The sequence below is a fragment of the Coloeus monedula genome, assembly GCF_965178545.1.
Source record: "Coloeus monedula genome assembly, chromosome: 20".
In the NCBI taxonomy this organism is placed as follows: Eukaryota; Metazoa; Chordata; class Aves; order Passeriformes; family Corvidae; genus Coloeus; species Coloeus monedula.
In genome coordinates, this window is record NC_138800.1 from 9076636 (window position 1) to 9097189 (window position 20554).

The 20554-nt window shown below is 39.6% G+C and overlaps 1 protein-coding gene across 7 annotated transcripts in view; it reads right to left on the bottom strand.

Moving 5' to 3' along the window:
- The window catches only part of BCAS3 (BCAS3 microtubule associated cell migration factor), a 300156-nt gene that overhangs the window by 181042 nt on the left and 98560 nt on the right, over positions 1 to 20554 (bottom strand). For 5 of the 7 annotated variants that reach the window (XM_082294446.1, XM_082294443.1, XM_082294441.1 and 2 more), the window contains exons 17-20: positions 15029 to 15073; positions 9189 to 9313; positions 8443 to 8608; positions 7213 to 7313 (exon numbers count right to left, since the gene is read on the bottom strand). In XM_082294446.1, the coding sequence (XP_082150572.1) occupies positions 7213 to 7313; positions 8443 to 8608; positions 9189 to 9313; positions 15029 to 15073 (437 nt within the window). The remainder of the gene's footprint in view (positions 1 to 7212; positions 7314 to 8442; positions 8609 to 9188; positions 9314 to 15028; positions 15074 to 20554) is intronic. The other 2 variants (XM_082294442.1, XM_082294444.1) reach the window with 1 other exon arrangement.

A 20554-nucleotide genomic window follows, 5' to 3' on the forward strand; every position in this document is an offset into this window, starting at 1 on the left:
ACCAAAACAGAACAAATATATTCTTTTCTGAGTTAAAGAATAATTTCAACTGCACAAACCCACAGTGAAATCCATCTGATGGCCATCTTTAAAGAATTATGGAAAAGGTAACTATTTCTATAATTCACCGACTTCAAAAGTATGTTTGACATTATTGTCGGGAAAATTATGTTAACCATGGATTACTGTTACAATCAAAGTATGTAGTGAGAAGTCAAGAGGCTTAGTAGTAAATTTTCAAAGCGGTGCGTGGGGATTTACCCGTTTGACTCCCATTAACGGCAATGGGCGGCGCGCGGCAAAATCCCCGTACGCTGCTTTGAAAACTGACCCCTGCGTGCTCACGGACCCCGCTCTAAGGACTTCCAGATGACCATGGAAGAGGAGGAAAGAACCATTTCAGCATGTGCCCTTGTTCATTATTGTTGTTTGTACACATCTGAAAGCATTTGAGTTGCTGTGCCAGCGCTGTTTCCAGCGGTCGGTTTATAAAACACATATTAGGGCGGGCGAGCTGCGGGTAACCTGATGAAGCCATGCACAGGCCCAGGTGTGTCTCTGCATCAGAACCTCAACAGACACATTCCCAGCAGCCAATACACCTTACAGAGTTCATCTGCATCTTTATTATTTCACAAATAGCAATTATGGCTGGAGAATGTATCGTGATTTACTCCACTGCTCATGCAGTGATGCATCTGCCCCGCTCCTATTCACCCCAATCACTCCGTGCTCAGTCAGAAATTAAATTTGCTTCCTTTCTCAGTTCTGGTTCCTGCAGGGAGCAGAAAGTGCAGGCTACAGTTTTAGGGCAAGGTAGTTTTCCCTTACAAAAATACCATGGACTCAATTTCATTAGAAACACCTTTTCTGGAAGAGGAAGGGGATGCAGATTAACCTGCAATCTGTCACGCCTCCAAGTGTAAGAAGCAAACTCAAAAATTCCATTTTCACAGTTTGTGACTATTGCCAGAAAAACCCAAACACATTCTGTATGAGAAATGCCTGCTTGGAATCAGTCTTCTCCAGGAATATTGTAACCTTAGTCATAAAAATCCCCATACATACATATATATGTATTAGATAACATACATATTTATTATATTATATTTAGTATTATCTTTCTTATGTTATATTATATTTATAACATACATATTTAAGGTCGGCAACAGTTTTAAATGCAGTAAAAAATTCCAAATTTTAAATCACCAAAATTCTTCTAGAATGTATTTTACCAGTATCACTTACATTATCACTTATATGCTCACACAGATACCTGCATTTCCATGTAATATATATAGAGAAAGAATACCTGAGTCAAAATAAACACTTGAGAATTAATTTTCTGAAATCCTAAAACTCATTTTCCTGCATAGGAAAATCTGAAACTCATTTCTCTCTTCGAAATTTCAAGGAATTATGAATTTTTCCCCAAGGATATGGATTTTTACAGGACATCTGCACAACTCTTTCGAGACCACTGATGAAGAGTCCCAGGAAGTTCTTTTAAGAATATGTTTCATTCTTTTATTACATGGCTATAATAAAGTAGAATTTAATGAAAATTATTTACTGACTAGAGGCAACATCAGGTAGAAAGAATAAAATGGCAAAGTGGGAATCTAGAAAATGGATTCTCTGGCAGTTTTAACCCTGTAGCACTCAACAGACACAACTTTGTGGCACGGCCCTCACCTGTGGCACTGGGATCAGCTGAAGGGCAGGAGTTTGGGCACCATTCACATGATCAGCACAGGAAAATGAGGCAGGTGGAATTGTTTACCCACATCCCATGGTTTGTTCCAGCCCCGCTGTGGCTGCACCCCATGGCAGCTCAGGTGAGCTCAGGTAAAACTCCCCCACTTCAGGGCAAGGTCAGAGCTTGGTTTGGATAAGGATGGACTCCAGAAATGGGTCATGTTCAACTGGCCAAGTGCAGAACCAGCAAAGCCTATCAGAGACACTGGAATGGAGCAACTGAAACTGCCCCAAACTCCTGTTTGAGCGTGGCCCTGCCACAGAGCCAGAGCAGAAAGGCTTTGAACACCTCGTAACTACACGACAGAGTAATTGTTGTTACTGCACAGGCTCTGCTTTTGATCAGTTTTACTGTTTGAAACCCAGCTCGTTGTGACAGACATTGAACATACCCAGAGGCAGAGCAGCTCTGGCCTCCCCTACATGTAACACGCCAGAGTTACATGTATAATAAGGGATGCACCGTCACCTACATTCCTCCATCCCAGAGATGGCAAATCCACTATTAAAGATGCACACTCAAAAGAATGCAAGGAGAAGGGAAGAGGTACAACACCTAATGTGATTATCAGTCCCAGTTCATTCACCTGTCACCAGACCAGCACCACGCTCTGCTGTGCACAGAGAAGGGCTGGAGGACCAGAATGTCCAGATTCCTCCTGTGGCACTCCTTGGCTGTGATTCCAGGCATCACAGCTGGGTTTTCACAGCGTCTGTGTTCACAGCACATATTCACAGTTATTTAATACACTCTCCATCTTACCCTCAAGACTTTCCACAATACTCACTAGCTCTGTGGATGTAATTTTTATTTCTGTCAATGGAATGTATGAAAGGAATATAAAATAGGCCATAAACAACCACAATGCTGCTTGGAGACAGAAGTCTTGCCCAGGGTGCACAGCTTTCATTAGAGGGAGCAGGAAGTGCAAACATGATGTCAGAGCTACAGAGATTATCTGTATAAATGTTGTTATCATTTAACCCAAACAAACAGTAAGGAAAGGCTCACCCCCTCCCTTTGAAGACAACGGACAGTCACTAAATTGGACTTCTAATGAAAGCCATTTTCAGTGAAACACAAGATCTGTGCAACACTTGGTCCAGAAATGAAATGAAAATCTGTTGTAACAGCCAAAAGTCAAAGGCAGCTATAAATACAGGCCTTAATCTTTTCAAGAATCCCTTAACGAAGCCTATAAAACTGATTATATCTTCAGGCCTAACACAAGTGCAAATTCTTACTCAGAAAAATGTAACAGCCCTGCAAGTATGACTTGGAGAGCAGTACAGGAACAAGGAAGGAGAATACAGAGTGCTGGTTTGAATCCTCACATCTTGGAATACAAATTACATTGCATTTAGAATAAACAATTAATGAGACAGCAGAAGCCTCAGCTACAGGTCCATTTTTCTGAGAGAGAAACAATTTCCAGAAGCGGCCAGAGTGGGATGCAGAAACACTGCATCATTCCTTTTAACACAACAGAAATGCTCTTTGATTATTTAAAAGCCAATTGCAAAGATCTGTCTTCAAAACCTCCTATTGCAGGTTTAATAGCAAAGAGGTGCAAGTACACTTACCAGCAACACAGAGTAAAGTACAGACTTTTGTTTTAACAAAATCTATATTTATACGATTACATTTCCTATGGTTGAGGGCAGCTGTAATTAATGGATTTCCCTCCTTCCCCTAATGCAGTCATTTGTCAATTTAAACACAGAATGCCCAATCAATTTTGATGTATTTAGTAAGCAATTTGTCAGAGTACTGCACACCAGTTAATATATTAATTCTTGTCACTGGCCCACTTTTGACAACTGCAGGCCCTGTCCATGGAATTGGTCCTGATGAGCCAAAACTCTTGCCTGGAATGTGAAGGTGCCTTTTGCAGAGCCAGAGGATTAAAATCAGATCTCAATCTATTCAATATCTTTTTGGGGCAGTTTTTGGTCAATTTTAGGAGGTTTATTCACTAATGTGTTAATTGGTCATGTTTCAGATATTGCATCTACTGTGCAATGGAAAAGTGAATTCAAAGTGGAGAAATAAGGAAGAAAGGAAATAAATATGAAATGAGGATGTTAGACTTTCTGGTAATGCAAAGTCACCTATTTCCATGGCAATTCCATTGTGTGCCATGAACATTGTCTGTGTAAACTCAAACATGCAAAAAACATGTGAAAGGTACAGAAGTCACACAAAGGAAACAAGGGGTAAGTCAATCAAATGTGCAAAAACCTCAGGTCCTGCTAAAAGAGAGGAAAGAATTCATTTGAAAGAAACCTGAACACAACCAGGGAATTGTCATGGACATGGAAGGCACATCTTAACAGCATCCTCAAGAGTTTATACAACCAAAAGCACCTTAATTCCTAAGTACCAAATGGCAGGAAGAAAGCAGGATTTAAAGAGCAAGTAACGACAAAACTTGGCAATTCTCCAGAGAAAGCTTTTATATTGCAAGTTCTGTGGACACCAAAACCCTCCTGTGCAGTGCCTTGCATGACTCTCCTCCCACTGCCAGCTCTGCTAGGACAGTTGAACTACACTGCACGATGGTATTTATGTTATAGCAAAAACATCTAGGAAGAAAAAAAAGTGAGATTTCCTTCTGTTGTGGTTAGATTTATATGTGCTCAGGACACAGGAGAATACAGAGGGAATATCAGAGACACAAATAAGGTAGAATATTGGGTACTGAAAGTGGGGAGTGTAGAGAAATATCTGATGCCTAACACCCAGCACTGAAAACCTGAGGATTGTAATTAATCCAGGGGTTTGTGGGATGAACTTGTGGGAACAACAGTGAGCCTAGAATCTGCTCTGTCAGAAGGAGCTCTCAGGACTGGTTATAGTCTCTCTGACCAACTGCAAAGCTTAGAGCAGGATACTGACCAGCAGGCCAGCAGGTTGTGGAATTTACCATACAAGTTCACTTTCAAGCCATGAACTTACAGAAAGCTGTAAATCCCTTGCTTCCCACTTTCTCACCTGTGCAGCAGCCTGAGCTGTGATAATGTGCTCAGGTAAACATGAGCTGCACACACTGATGCAGGTTTCTACAGCAGATGTCACAGATGACCTCAAAGCAAGGAAACAGCTGTGCTGATCCACTTATAAATACCCTTGGGATAGAGGTCTTGGACACTTGTTGTACAGAACATTTCTTCCAACAATGGTTCCTTGTTCCTTTCTAGCAGCAAATAAAACTTTCAGATTCTTTTAAAATATTAAAAGCTGAACCATGTGTCAATAACCTATCGCAGGATTTTTTGGAATATTCTCTGTTTAACACAAGAAGTCACCAGGCTGGTTTACATTTTTCAAAGACTAAGGAAGATTTTGGCCCTGTGTTTTGGCATCAAACCTCTTATTTATGAAAACCTGGCCATGCAGCCCTCGAAGCAGCCCGCCAGACGTCTCATTGTTCTGCCCGGCTGCTGACAGAGGTACTCTGTGCTAAAAAGCACACTGAGGGTTTTTCAATGACCCAGGGGGCAAAGGTCACTTATTATAAATGGATAATGAGACCTAATGCAATGTTCTGAGTGTGGACAAAGAAAGGGTCTATCCATACCCCCTTGTGACTTGGTCATTCAGGCTTTTATTTCCCCTGCACACTTAATGGAGCCAAACAATTGGCAGAAATGCTATACAGAAACGGAGAGAAACTGCTGCATTCTACCTCCGAGAGACAGATACAAATAGTGACCCTGGAACGGCGCCACGGCTCCTCTCAGCACTGACGTGGCAGACAGATGGAACAGCCCCCCTCAGCCCTGACTTAGCCATTTGCTGGCAATTAAAGTCCCCGACGGGGGCAAGAGCACGGCAAACCCAGGCTGCAGCTAAAGCCAGCCCAGGGCAGAGCTGCAGGTAAGCAGAGCCACGGAGCTGGGCTTAGCAGCTCTTTAACAGGTGCCTTTTGTGGGAAAGTTGCTTTGAGTCCATGTTTGCAGGGACTTCACTGAGGAGCTTCAGACTGAATAAATCCAGAAAACAAATAAAACTTCAAAGACTATCAGACACAAATTTCTCTGTTATTGCCATCTGCACTGTCCTCTAGATACTCTTCTGTCTTTAGTGGTTATCATTTTATTCTTCTTTCCATTTCACATCCAGCTTAAAGAATTCCTATTGCGTGAATTAAAACCTGAATTAAAAGTCTTAGAAGTCAAGTAACACAAGTTCATTAATTGTTGGAACTTAGCTACCATTTATTCTTCTTTCTTTAAAAAGTTTTCAGTACTAAACCATTTAAAATGTGTATTTGTACACACGTGTCTACTGTACTGGGTAACACTATCTGAGCTGTTAATAAATTGTTAATAAAATACACAAAATGAGCTCCATCTATCCTTGATTTCACTATGTGGGATACAAGTGAAACAAGGCAGGAAACTAGCAAAAAAACCAAGCCAAAATGCAAATCTAATGGTGCTGTGCACTACTAATTACTTTTTCATTTTCTTTTGTACCTTTTGAGTTTTATCCCAATTTTCTATGCAGCAAGGAAGAAGGAAGACTCCAACCTTGCAGGTTTCCATAACACTCAGATGCAGCAGATGGGCAGGTAGAAGCAACAGATCCAATCTGGCACCAGCGCCCCTTTTACCAGTCCCATCCAAAGTGCCTCCTGTCCCACATGGCCACTTGGTGCATTTGAAATGCCCCTGTCACACAACACTGCCTGCACTGACAACTGTGCACAGGCTTTTGTTTCCCAAGGAGTACCCTGACAGATGCCAGGAGTTGTTCCCTTGTGAGACTTCAACTGCTACATCACTTTGATCCTAGACAGAACTTGCTCCTCACTGTTAGTAGTCTTACTGTCAAATAAAAGATAAATACTCATTTTTCTATGAAACCATTATAAACTACATGGGTTTGTATCTCTATATAATATAGATACACCATATATATATAGCTATAGGTGTATAAATGTTTCTGAATGAGCCATGCCATGAAGTATTTGCTCTCTGGGAATGATGTGGCTGGGCAAGACACAGGCAGGTGGGCAACCATCCCTGGAAGCAGTGCCAAGGCTCCTGAGGGAAGCAGCTGTCTGAGACTGGCTGGAAGGAGCCCAGCAACCAGGAGTTCCCAGGGAGAGGGGAAATGCAGATGCACTCGCTTGTCACTGAGTATGGAATTCACAGGAGGAAATGGCTAAAAGGGTGAGGAGGAATGAGGTGAGGAAACCCTGAAGATTTCATGGGACCTGGTGGGTCACTCTCAAGGCCAGCCAAGCACTCCCACAGCCTCACAACTCTGCTTCATGTCAGAAGTCCCAACACTACATTCACTGCTCTACCCTTACCAACACAGTTACACACAGCCCTACTCTGGGGTTGAACATACACTGAAATTGGCTGAAAAATCAACTCAGAAAGTCACCCTCTGCTTAAAACGTGCACATGAGACAAGACAAGAAGTTGTCAGCTACTCACAGCCAGCCAGAAGATACTGGTAGTACTGCACAGCATCTGCAGCCAGGAGCAGTGGATGGTTTGCATTAAATGGTGGTTGGAGTTCATTCCACTGAGGAGTTCTGAGGTAAAACACAAGACTATTAATATTTAAGCTAATACAGAGAATGTAAATCAGTGTTTCTGTCATCACATGCAATTATCTATACAAGCTCACAAAATGTTTGTAATTATTTAAATTAGCTTGTTCAAACACTGCAATCCACCACAGGCAGTGGAGCAGCAGGGCCAAATCGTGCAGATTGTGAGGCAAAGACAATACTTGGTTGTTGACTGCAGCAGGGATTGCGTAAAAAACCCCAGGAAGGAGGTTTAGATTAAGTTGGTAAATATGTTCAGGACCATTGTATGTCATGCTGACGTTATATAAACACACAAGAGAAACTGGGGAACTTTTTTGTTCAGTTAACTAGCACTGCTTCCATCCTGTAAAGTCATTGAGCATTTCCAAACTGTGAAAATAAAGCTGTGTAAAGTTATGGATTATTGATCCAATTAGAATTTTCAATTCCATTACAACCTACTCATTTCAACAATAATGGTCCTGAAGTCTGTGTTGTAATTTTAATTAGGGTGGGCCATTCCTAAATAGCTGGGTAAATCAAGTATTGATCACTCCAGTCCAGCCATAAGCAGCACTAAGGAAGGTAGGAGCCAAGAAAAATCAATAGAAAAATATTTTAAAACGTCAAAAGCACTGACAACACTTTCTCATCAATTTTTCTTTACTTTCTTCCACATGTCAGGAATAATTTCTTCTACTGTCTTAAGAAATGGTACCTTCAGCTGCTCACAGGATAACTCACAATCCTTCACTGGGGGAACCTTGCTCATGTCTCACACCAGAATTCTTTACTTCAACACTACCAAAATAATTGTTTCTAATCCTTATATAAAAAGAAAATTACAACCTGATCATTTAAAATCTCCAATTACTAAGGATCTCTATTGATTCATAGACATGTTCATGTAGTTCCACATGTAGAGAAGGATTTAAATGCTTAGTTCTCATTGAGGGACATGGACAGTGACAGAACTGTATGGAAAGGAAGGCTTGAATTTCTCTCCTTCAATGCAGAACTTTAAGAGTCTTTAAATGCGTGACAATCACGACGCAAAAAGATCGTTCAAAAAGAAAGATCATGAGCATTCTGTGGACAAAAGGAAGGAAAAGTCCCAGGAATGAGGTACCTAACCAAAGTCCAGCTGGCCCTGGGGCAGGTGACCATCTCCAGCGGGGTGTCATCGCTGATCTTGGGCGCGGTGCTGAGCGGCCGCGGCTCCAGGACGTGCTCCACCAGGCTCCCGTAGCAGCTGATGATGTACAACGACTCCACCACAAACTGCTTGGACTGATCTGGGGGCAAAGAGAGAGAAAATCTCATTGCAACAACACAGCAGGAACAGAAAAAGCTTTTGCAGAAATAGCAGACTGTGTTCTTTTAAGTCTCTTGCTTGCAGCTAAAAATGTGATTTAAAAGAAGTGAAAGGGCTGGAGAGACAAAGAAAAAATGGTACAAAACACATAATTTTCACACAATTGTATGAATATCTCATACAAGAGAAGGTGGAACAAATTTCTCACCAAGTTGTACTCAGGTGATTACACATTCCCAAACATATGTTGTACAATTGCTTTAGCAAAGGCATTTCATCTTTATCTCACAATTTTTTCAGTGCCACTTCACACAGTACCTTTGGACTGAAAATCAAAGTTGGGTTTCTGTCACTGCATCATAATAAAAGATCAATTCTTCATTTCACTTATTAAAATTTCTTGTAAATTTTACCAAAAGCACCCCAAGCATGTTCCTAAAAATCTCCACTGTCACTGAGTTTAAAGAACAAAATCCACAAACAAGCACCAATTGCTCAGGACCCGTCATAAAATAAGAATTTAAGTTTAAATGCAAATCCTAATCCTGTAAGGTACCAACCTTTTTCTCGTTTGAGACCAGAATTGTTGGCAAACCATGACCTTGAAGATCCAAAGACTGCAGCAACACAAAACTCCCCTCCCACAGACTTACTGGGTGAAATCTGTGGAGCTGGTTTGGATTTGCTTTAAAGAAAGAACAAAATAAAATTACGTAAGTTAATTCTCAAAAAATAAAAATATCCCTTGCTTAACAGCAATTTAAAGATATTACTTCAGAAATGGTGAATATCTGCAGTTCCCAGAAGGGCCAGCAGGATTTACAGATGCTCAGTGTTTTCCAATAACAGGTCCCAAACTCCCCTGGAATACTGAACTCATTAACTTGAGGAAGGCACTGGCTCAATAACGGAGAATTAATTGTTTAAAAGACCCAATATTGCATATTTGCATTCAACAGAAACAACTTTTGAAGTAAATACAAAGAAATCCTAAATCCCTTGGGAATGAAAATACAGATTTTGGGTCAGTCATTTCAGGTGGTTGATATTTCCTTGTCTTTTCCAAAGGAATAACCAGGGGATATGTGTGACAAAGGGAGGGAGGGAATGACATGCAGAGGGTACAGGGCAAAGAAACGATGCACACACTCATGAGCCACGTGTTAGAACACACCAGGAATTCTATCATGGAAAAGCAGATTAAGACACTCTGCCTTGACCCCACGATGAGCATGGAGCAGATCCAGGGGTGTGTGAGGATGTTTATTGAGACACCCTGTCTTTCTCCTCACAGGCACCTGCAGGAACATAACATTCTGCTCTGCAGAAGCTCAAAACTATGGTTAGAGCACTGTCCATGCCTCATTTCATTAAATCAGGATTTCACCCTTTCTTTAAGAGAAAAGCTGTTTGAGAAACCCACACAAGATTCCTCTTTCATCTTCCCCTTGTTCTAGTCCATTTAATCAAATTTTTTCATATTTTTCTCTCTACTCTATTTCACTGCTCCCTTCTCTTCCTACCCATCCCTCCTTTCCATTTTTCTTCTCCTAATTTCCTGTTACCACACAATTTCAGCCTGTGATTCGACCATCCCATTAACCTGGTTTTTACATAACAATTTCCAGTTCTGAGAAGTGTGTGTGCATATATTTATGTGCAAACAAAGGAGTGCAAGTATTACAATGGAATTCAGCACTAGAAGAATATTTTTAAATAGAAGAAATCAATTAAAACACTGTAGAGTTATGATATTTAATTTATACTAACAGATCACACACATGGCAAGCCTACAGTCACATGTATCAATTAGAAATTAAAACAAAAAAACTCTTTCCAAAGGAATTCCATCACAATGACCAGAATCCATGGAAAGGTTCAGACAAACTTCCATGGATGTGGATCAGAGCTGAAGCTCGTACATGAGGGAGAAGCTGGAATGTCCCAGAAGAGCAGTTGGAATTTACAGTCGGTAACTCTGGTATTGAACCACCACAAAGCATTTAATATCCAACTGTTAAACCTCCAGCTACAGATGACTGGGTCAGAAATCTGTGTTCCAAAAAGTTCCTGACTATAAATGTATTCCCTTGCTTGCAGTGGCACATCACACTCTGTATTAGAATATTCAAATTGAGATTGTGTTAACTAACAAGTGTTTATTAGCTACTAATAAAAAATCAGAACAGATTTCTTTCACTTCAAAATGATCATCTGCCACAGAAACAGTATTTTTAATCAAATTGTATATTGAGAATTATTTTAGCTCTCACTTTCCAAGTATTCACACACTCCTATTCCTTCAGAAATGAAAATATAAATGTATCCACGAATGAGAGTTGTGCTGCTTACTGATCTATACTTCAATCAGTAAATGATTTGGTTTAATATAGAAGATTGTTCAGGACAGTGTCACCCATCAACCCCTACAAAGCAAACCAAGGGCACAGGTATGACTCAGACATATTCACTTCCTCTTGACAAAAGAATCTTTCTGTACTATCCTAATATTCTTAATATTCTCAATTTTTACTCAACACAGTCTGAGGTTATTAAAATGATTTTTCGAGGTTAATGAAGTAATTTAAAATGGGAAAAAAATTGGAAGCAAATGCTATTCTCAGCTACAAACTGGAGTAAACTTCTACAGGGACAGAACTGACTTCAAGCCTTGAAGCAGAAGTGAACCTGGGACTCAACACATTTTTCCAGAGTTCTCCACACTCTGAGTCCCAAGACCTGTGTACGACCAAATACAATTATAAACAGCCTTAGAGGAAATGGTCTAAGCTCAGTTCTATTTACATCTTGTCTTTAGGATGTACATCTATCAAGGCAAGCACTTAAATGTTGGTTTCAGTGCCAAAAGCTTTTCCCTTCGAGGACGATGTTTTGTAGACAGAAAGAGCAGCCCTTGTAAAACACGATTACTCATGTGGTTAAACTCAGCCCTGCTAGCAAACAAAGACAAGCAAACAAACAAAAAAGACTTGTGCATCCTATTGGTTTGGAAAGATTTCTGAAAATACTGATGAGATGTCAACAAGTCTATTCTGAACTCTCTTGTAACTGAGGAATCTTTCATTTGATCATCATTTTACTCCATTCCTGAGTTTTCATCAATACATTCCAACTCAAATTTCATTCCTTCAGCAAACCTCCAAAGCCCAGTTATTTTCAGTAACAGTAATGCCATTAGAAAAATATCTTTACATGTCATTGTGATATTTTAACAACTTGGAAACTATAAATTCACATTACTCTGCAGATGCAAACACCCTCTCAGCTTTATAAATGATAACTAAACAATAATGTTGAAGGTAGGTGGTGAATGACTTGTTTCTGCTATGAACTCCTGCTCTTTCCTTGCTCTTGGCTTGTCAGCACTTCATAAATTATTCCAAGAGCTGAAATTTAGGCACATTTGGCCTCACTTTTAAAAACAGTTACTTTAAAAATATCTTCATAATATAGTAACTTCCAAAAGATTGTACCATAGTTTTCCTGACAAGGGATGCAGGAAGAAATTCAGATTGTTGGGAGTCAACGTTCAAACCAGCAGACAGTGAAGCAACTGGGACCAAACATTCCCCATTATAATTTCACTCTTCATTTCTTTCAAAAATTAGGAACAACAGCACTGTATTTAAGACATCAGGAGGATGAAAAGGCAGTTTGCTTTCTCCTCTCTGGATCTACTCCACCTGGAATTCAGCGAGACACGGCAGTAGTTTTACCCCAATTAGATCTGTGCAGAAATCTGTATCAGGAATACAATGTATCTGGGGAAATTTGTATTATTATTAAATTCTCTAACATAACTTTGGAGGATTATTTCTATTTTAAATGTAGGAGCACTGAGATGTATATGCAGACGTGGCCAACTGACATTTTCTACTGCAATGGCACAAAAGGAGAAGGGAGGAAACTAAAGAAGAAAATTAAGACATCACTTTGTCAGTACTTAAAAAGCAATGAAGAGACTGAGCTCAGCATGTGAGTTCTTTCATGTTGCCAACACAGTAAGAAGAGATTAAGACCTACTGAAACTATTCACAGCTCCCACTTCTTGACTTTGTAACACATCAAACTGCCATAATCTCTGGAAATGCATTGTGTTAGCTCTTTGTAAAAATACTAAATAGTTACAATATTTTAACTAGTTTACATTTTAATTATGATTTTACTGGAAAGAATTAATACTTTCAAAGTATTATGAAAACCAGAGGTTGCACAGTTTATGATGGAGCTTTATGTCTCATAAAATTCTTCTGGCTCTTAAATGTATCTTTAAATTCATTGTCAAACAAGTGACATGATTTAAAACAATAAATAAATTGCATATATATGATATGAAGGAACTGCCTTATTATATATTCAAATATATATAGTCAAATAGTACCAGTCTGCAAAGACTGAGAATCACACTGATTTTATATTCCCAACAAACAGGCTCCAAATATGAGAGATTCATAAAAATAAAAGCACTTATTCCACACTAAACCCACTGAAATGGAAACATCTATGACTGCTGAAAGAAAAAGTTTCATCCTGACTACACACGCAGCCACAAAAGTATCAGGAGAAAAATATTGCATGAAATTTGCAATTGCACATAAAATTACAAAAAAAAAATCTGTCTCTAAGTCCATACATTTTAATTAATTTATCATTGTGCCTAAAACACGAAAACAAATATGTTTCCAGTTGTCAGATTATGAATAAAGCAAGAAAAAGCACGAAAAGCAATGGTAGGATCCTTTATTCACCAGGCACTTAGCTGTCAAATCAACATTCATTTTGTCTACAGAATTGTAGGTCTCATTAAGACCTTAATGGAAACAACATGATTTCTTCCCTCACCCAAAGTTTGTTTTTTATCCTAATTTCTCTGTAGACTAGTAAGGACCATACTTTTGAGCTAGCACTGGCATTAAACAAACCACAAAAGAGTCTTGTGAAAGACAGGCAACAATTTTGGAGCCTATTTCATATATTCCCCTCTTTAATCTCGGCCTTTTAATCTTGCTTCAGTCTAAAATAATTTCTGGTTGACGTCTCCTGCTTCTTGCAGGGGTGACCCACACAGCCTTTGCTCAGACAATCCACTGCCAAAACTCTTCCTCCAAAGCCTTTGCACTTCTTAGATCACCATCAGGCAAAACTCTCTGGTGCATCATAAACTACATTTAGAAATGGTTCTTAGGGAGGTACTTCAGGAATTAGAAATTCTCCAGGAATAAGGCAAAGTCCCCTTCCTTCCTTCAGTGGCCTTTGCTTCTCCTGGTACAGCTCCCATATCCCTCATCAGCCTTTCTCTAGGAATTCTGTGTCCTACAAAGCTCTTAATGAGTTCTTTTCCTGAAGAGAGTATTTTGATAGAGCCATTGAGGGTGATACATGTGGAGCCAACATCTAGAACAAAACCAAGAGCCACGTACAAATATTCTAAAAGATACTGGTGGGCATAGTTAATAGATATCCTCAGCAAAATTGAAAACAGAGAGAAAATCCCAAACCCACAAAAAAAACCTCCAAAACCCAACCCCCAAAAAACTCCTAGCTGGAAGTTTTAAAATTTTCTAAGATGTTCCTACTTCCTCCATTCTTATTATCCAAAACTTCTAGCACCTAAACCCAATCCCATTACAAAGTGGTGACTGAGGTGATGCAGCGCTGCCCAAATACTGAACCAAGCTCCAACATCAAGAAACTTGTTCAAACTTTCTTTTGCTCTTATAATATGCAGCAATTTTTCACGTTAAAATGAAGCCTCCTTTTATTTCAAATACCCCAATTTTAAGGGAACTGTTTCCCATGTTGGAATGAGATGATCTTGAAGGTCCCTTTCACCCCAGACCATTCTGTGATTTTTTTCTCCAAAGTAATCAGCTTTTCTTTTTTTTTTTCAGTGCCCATTTTACTGCTTCACCTCTCACTGCAGTACTTTACTGCCTACTCACTGCTAATCTGGCTTATTTTTCAGAGGTCATCATCGATGTTTTCTGTCTGTAAGCAACTTAGTGCTACAATAATAAAGGAAGCAATATAGGAAAAAAAAAAAAAAAGAGGCTTGTATGGAAAAACATTGTAATCATTTCTGCCCACTTAGAAGTAATTTATTTTTTCAACTTCCCTGCTACTTAAAAATTAAATGCACTCTCAAATGTAAAAAAAAGAAAAAAAAACAGTGAATTCATTTCCTTGCAATGCTTGCTGGTGAACACGCATCCATAGTTTAAAAGTGAAATTATGTAGGTGGAAACCTATGGATCAGCCATGCAGGTAAACAAATGAAAACAAAAAATTAATCCAAAATTAAAAAGTCAAAGCACAGAGTTATCTTCAGCAAGGACAGCAAATGGAGTATAGGCATGCTGGGTTTGAACTGGGAACTCACCAAGGAGCTTTTATGGAAAAACATCCTGCTCCAAACAGGTAAGGTCTTCACGTAAAGGGGAAAAATGCACAGAAATTAGATGAGAACTCAATTCCCAACAAGTACACTGTATATCATGCTATTAAGATTTATGCAGAAAGTGAACAAATTCTTGTTAGAACCCTTGCTGATACCCTGGAGGAGCTGAGGCCCTGCCAGGGGAGCAGCTCTGCCCAGGGCACAGCCCCGGAGGTGGGAGCTGGCAGGAGGGCTCCGCATGCTGGGACACACGGGGGGGCATCGGTGCAAGCTGGGCTCAGAGTTAGAGCTCGGGTTAGGCACAGCTCAGGGCCCCCGCCTCCAATCTGCTGCCAAAGCTGAGGCTGCAGCAGATACTGAAGTCAGAATTGACAGGAAAAGGGAATTAGCATTGAAATCAATCATAGCTGGGGGTTTTCCATGGAACACGGAAGGGCCGAGTGGGGCAGTTTTACAAAGTTACTGAGAGGAGGTCAAATAAAACCAACAGGTGCAATCACAACCTTTTAGGGACAATTACTCAGCCTTTTGCTAGGACAGAAACACACCAGGAAATTCAACTGTATAACCCAGAAATCTTCCCCCCTTTAAAAGCTTGCACAGATGCAGGAAAGAGAGGCCTAACTTACTTCAAATGTATTTGATGCTCAAATCACCAGATCTAGAGCTGAGTGCTTTTGGCCACCCAACAAGTTACACCACGATTTGATTTTACGTTTTGTTCAAGTATTTTTGCACAGTGGATAGTTTTTAACCCATTAATCCAAGGGCATTTTTAATGGATATCTCCCTTTAAAAAGCCATTGCTGTAGAGACATTTGCATAAAATCTGGAAAGGAGCAACAGGAGGCAAATTTAGAGCTCACATGCTCAAGGCTTCTTTGAGTCTCATTTGGAAAGTAACATCATCCACAAAATCTCCGAATAATTGATTTTGTAAATGCCAGTGGTTCAGTTTTCTTTTCATATTCTGACTCAGCGATAAGTTCTAGGTAGTTGAAACAGGTGAAACAAGGCAATGAATTACCTGAACAGGTCCAGCACTGAAGGATGTATAAAGCACTCAGCCATAGACCCACACAATTAAAAGGACACCAGCCTGATAAAAAATAATTCAGTGAACTAAATCTGACATGAGCATAACATCAATGAATGAAGGGATCCTCTCAAAAAAACACTCACGTGAAGATACAAACCTAAGACGTACATTCTTCAACATGCAAAGATGCAAAAATCCAATAAAGAATAGAGTATTACAGAAAAAACCCCTATTTTTAATTAGTACTATAGGGCAAAAACATTTTTGAGCCCCATATAAGGGACTAGCCTTTAACTTTCTGTATTTAATTAATGTTTGATTAACAATTTTGGGGACAGAGTTCATTTGGTAGAACCAACCACCCTTCTAGACCTAATATATCATCTTTGAACAGTGGTAAAACCCAATTAAATTGTCTGAACTGAATGATCTCCTATAAAGTCAGCACATCCAGTCCCTGAGTCAAAGGCCAGTCTAGAAGATGTCCAGCACTACTGCACTGCTTAAATATTTAATTGAAAGCTAAATCTCCTGCATAACCCAAAGCCAACATAATTTAAAACCTAGAATGTATTGAGTGTAAATTTGAAGAGTCATTGGAGAGTGGTCGGATCTGCCTGAGAGTTTAGAATTCAATTTCTAAATGATGATCATTGATGTTTTGGCACTATTTTTTCTTCTCTGCCTCAGTTGCTCTGTCTGCAAACATCAGGCAAATGACACTTAGCTGAGCCCATTAAACATTTCAAAAAATAACACAGGCTTTTTCTTTTTCCACAACATACTATATTGACCTGATTATACTTGCAAATTAACAAATTCTCTTTATTTTAACTACAAATTGGCCCAGGTGGATCCACGCTTCAACTGAAGCTTTTGTTCGGTTAGTTTTGGATAGAATATGGATGGAAACAGGTAGAAAATCTTGTATCATGAAGAAAATGTAATTATACTTCCTAAGACTACAGCAGAGTCTTATTAAAATGCTTTAAGTGTGAGAAAACCAACTTAGTACCTCCTTTCTGTTCAAAAGACCTAATTTCTTTAAAGATGACCATTTTTTCCCTATGATATTTATATAAGCAATTGTTTTCCACTATTTCCTTCACATAATATGGATGGAATGCTAATTGAGAGAGAGAGAGAATCCACAAATTACAGGATAACCCAACCTTGAAGAGACAGCACCAGATGGCTGTGCTCGGTGACAGCAAGAGAGCAATGCCAAGGCAAAAACTCACCCAGGCTCCCATTTCCCAGAGCTAGGGAGAAATTCCAAAGGAAATTATGGAATGAAGATGATTTACCATTCAAAGTTCTGATGGAATTTTCTCAGTTTCTTAGCTGACTCTGAGTTTTAGCAAGTTGAAAACTGAAATACTTTGATTTCATGTTGTTATGTTTAATAAAACTATTTAAGCTTTTAATAAGCTGTGCAATAGGCATTTATTCTAACCCTCATCATGTTATGCTGCCATATTGAGAATCCTTTTATAAACAGTCACATCTGAACAAACTTCAGAGCAAATAATTGTATTTATTATCAATTACAAATCATTACACCAGTTGCTTTATTACCAAAATGTGATATAAAAAGTGGAAGTGATATAAAACACGTCTGAGACATGCCAGAAAGGGAATGTCTGGCTTCAGACAACTGTGCTGAATTCTTTAGCTTTACTTCTTTTTTTTTTCTCTACTTTTTCAGTTATTTTTTCCTAATTAATTGTACCATAACGTGATGATTTTGCACTCCTTGTTTTTGCTTGCTGCAGTAGCTGGCCCTGGGATAAATGAAGCTCTCTGAGACAAAATAAACCCAAGAGTTATCAGTGACTTTCTGTATATAGAAAACTAAAATGATAAAATTGCATCAGACACTTTACCTACTTCCCCCTTCCTCACTGAGGGTGGAATGAGGGATGGGATGAAGAAAGGATAGAGTTTCATGTTTAAAAATACACTATCTAAATCTCCTGGCTGGAAAAAAAGCAAGGTTTATCCCTTTCCTGTAAGGCACACTGGATTTCTGTGTTTTGACAAGACCCAGCTAATGCAGGTTCCATCCTGCTGCTCACTCCAGCCAGGATGAACTGGGCAGTGAAGTATGATACAAATATAATGAGCATGTCCCTTGAGGAAGTTAAAACAAATGCTGCTGTCACAGGAGCCAACTTTGACAATAGTTTTTCTTTTGGGGCAATTATTGTATCTTCTCTTTTCCTCATTCCCATTACAGCTCATCCAACTGGAAACAAACTACAACTCATTCCACAAACACAAGGAACGCTTATGGAGCTACTGCAGGGCCCAAAGCTGAATTCTAGAATGTTCTGATTCACTGCCTTTTATAGACAACGAGAAGGATCCTACAACTCTTCCCCTTTCCAATCTATAAGCTCTTTGTAAATGAGCAATGAATTAACCCATTCACCAGCCTTGACAAGGAATGCAGCATTACTAGCAAAATTTTGAGAGGGAAACTGAGGCAGGGATAGGGAAAGACTCATTAAATCCAGCTCTTGTGCTGTCTTGCATTCCCCCCTAATCTTTAAAACATCAGAAGCTTCCTTACTCATTAGTGCTAGAGCCCCTTTGGGAAGCCTCCCTGCTCCTCAGAATGTGTCAACAGCACAAACTACAGGAAAGCCAGTCAATGGGATGACAAAATGTAGGGACAAAATTAAGTGCTTGACAAAGGTGCGGAAATTACAGTGGGAGACTTGAAAAAGCAAGAGAAGAAGCAGAGGGCAGGGAAGAAGGAAAGGACAGCAATGGAAGGCGGAGGGGATGCTCCAAGATACTTCATGCTGACAATGGGGCTTGTATTCAGAGCAGTGACTGATCAGAACATGTTCCAAAATCTGCATGTTTGCAGGGGGGAAAAAGGCATCAGTGATGAACAGCACGGTCATGACACAATCCCAGACTCCGTCTTTCATTCCCATAGGGCTACAGGGAACACTTTTTTAAAATTTACTGCCATTCCACCTGTCAAGCAACATGACATGCTTTGCAGCTCTGTTCCAGACACATGATATTAAGAGCACTGATCAGTTCTTTCAGTACCTGGAAAATATTTTGCTGTCTTGGATACCAGCAGAACAAACGCCAACTCGACCTTTTAGTTAATAAAATCTACAAGACTTCATCAAGATTTCATATTAAAGCAACTGATGTTAAAAGCAAATAAAATGGACAAATCCCGCCCTCTAATTATACAGTATTTTAGCCTTGCTTTTTCTTTTTAGAAATGTGCTGTAACAGATTAAATTTTTAATTCTTTCAAAGTCACAAGCACGGGAGAGGAATCTTGCTTTGAGGGCGGCTAAGCAGCGACTGTAAAAGCTGAGTGATCCTGAGCCCGGCTCCTTTTCTGATCGCTGCACAATCGCAAGGTTAAGCAGCTGCTCCCAAGGAAGAGCCTTGTTTCCTCGGAGCAGTGCTTAGAGGTGCTGACCATGTAGGTGTAAATACATCTGTCTTTTGCCATTTGCAGTAATACATGCCTCCTACACTTCTCCCAGTGAGGCAGATGGTCCCTGTCCTGTCGAAATATTACACTGCACAGACTTACAGTGCTATGTGTTTGCAGAAATATGAGGGCAGATGTTAAATATGTTAAACACACGCTTTGCCCCCTGGAGGTTTAAGTTAAGGCTGCTGTCTCAATTTGGTCATTTTAGGCATGCCAGGCTTCTTGGACCCTAGGCATTCCTCTTAAATCCCTGCTTTATAAATAACAGGTTTTCACGTTAATTTTGTGTACTTTCATCAAATATTTTGGATGCAGAACAAATGAAGGAAGCTCTCGGCTTAGCATTACAAGGCTACGTGGGCTCTGCTGAAAATTATGATCCTCATTCATGAAAACTCTATTTACACAGCAGGGTATTTCCCATGACTGTTGTTTTCCCCTTTACATAAGCCTCACTGAGCATTTTAAATTTAATTAGTTTTAAAAATTACATAAAATGAAACAGAGACAGTTTGTGAATAGTATAATTTACCGGAAAACTACGAATATGAACACTCCAACTATGTTTTACATGTTTAAGAATAAAACATTAAATAAAACATTGCAGACTTATTACAATTGTAATAGTTTTAGAAAGGTTTGCTAGTATTGCCACAGCATTAAGGAAACCTTTGTAATGAATTTTGCATTAATTACTACTGTAAACCAAGAGCTTTTTTCCAAATCCTTCTCCTCACTGCTCCCCTATCACCTACCTCCCCTGGCAGGCCCTCAGGTGAATTTTTGATTTCTTTCTCTGCCGTGTCCCATCTGGTTCTAAGTGCCTATTCCAGTTCTGGGAACCCACATTTACATTTCTGTCCTTCACTGGCCATATTCTTCAAGTCAAGTTTTTGGTATTTCCCCTCTTTGAGGAACTGTGACTTCCTGCCTTGTGATAACCTCCCCCTGATCCCACCTCCCTTGCCATCCTCATCCAGGATCACACCCA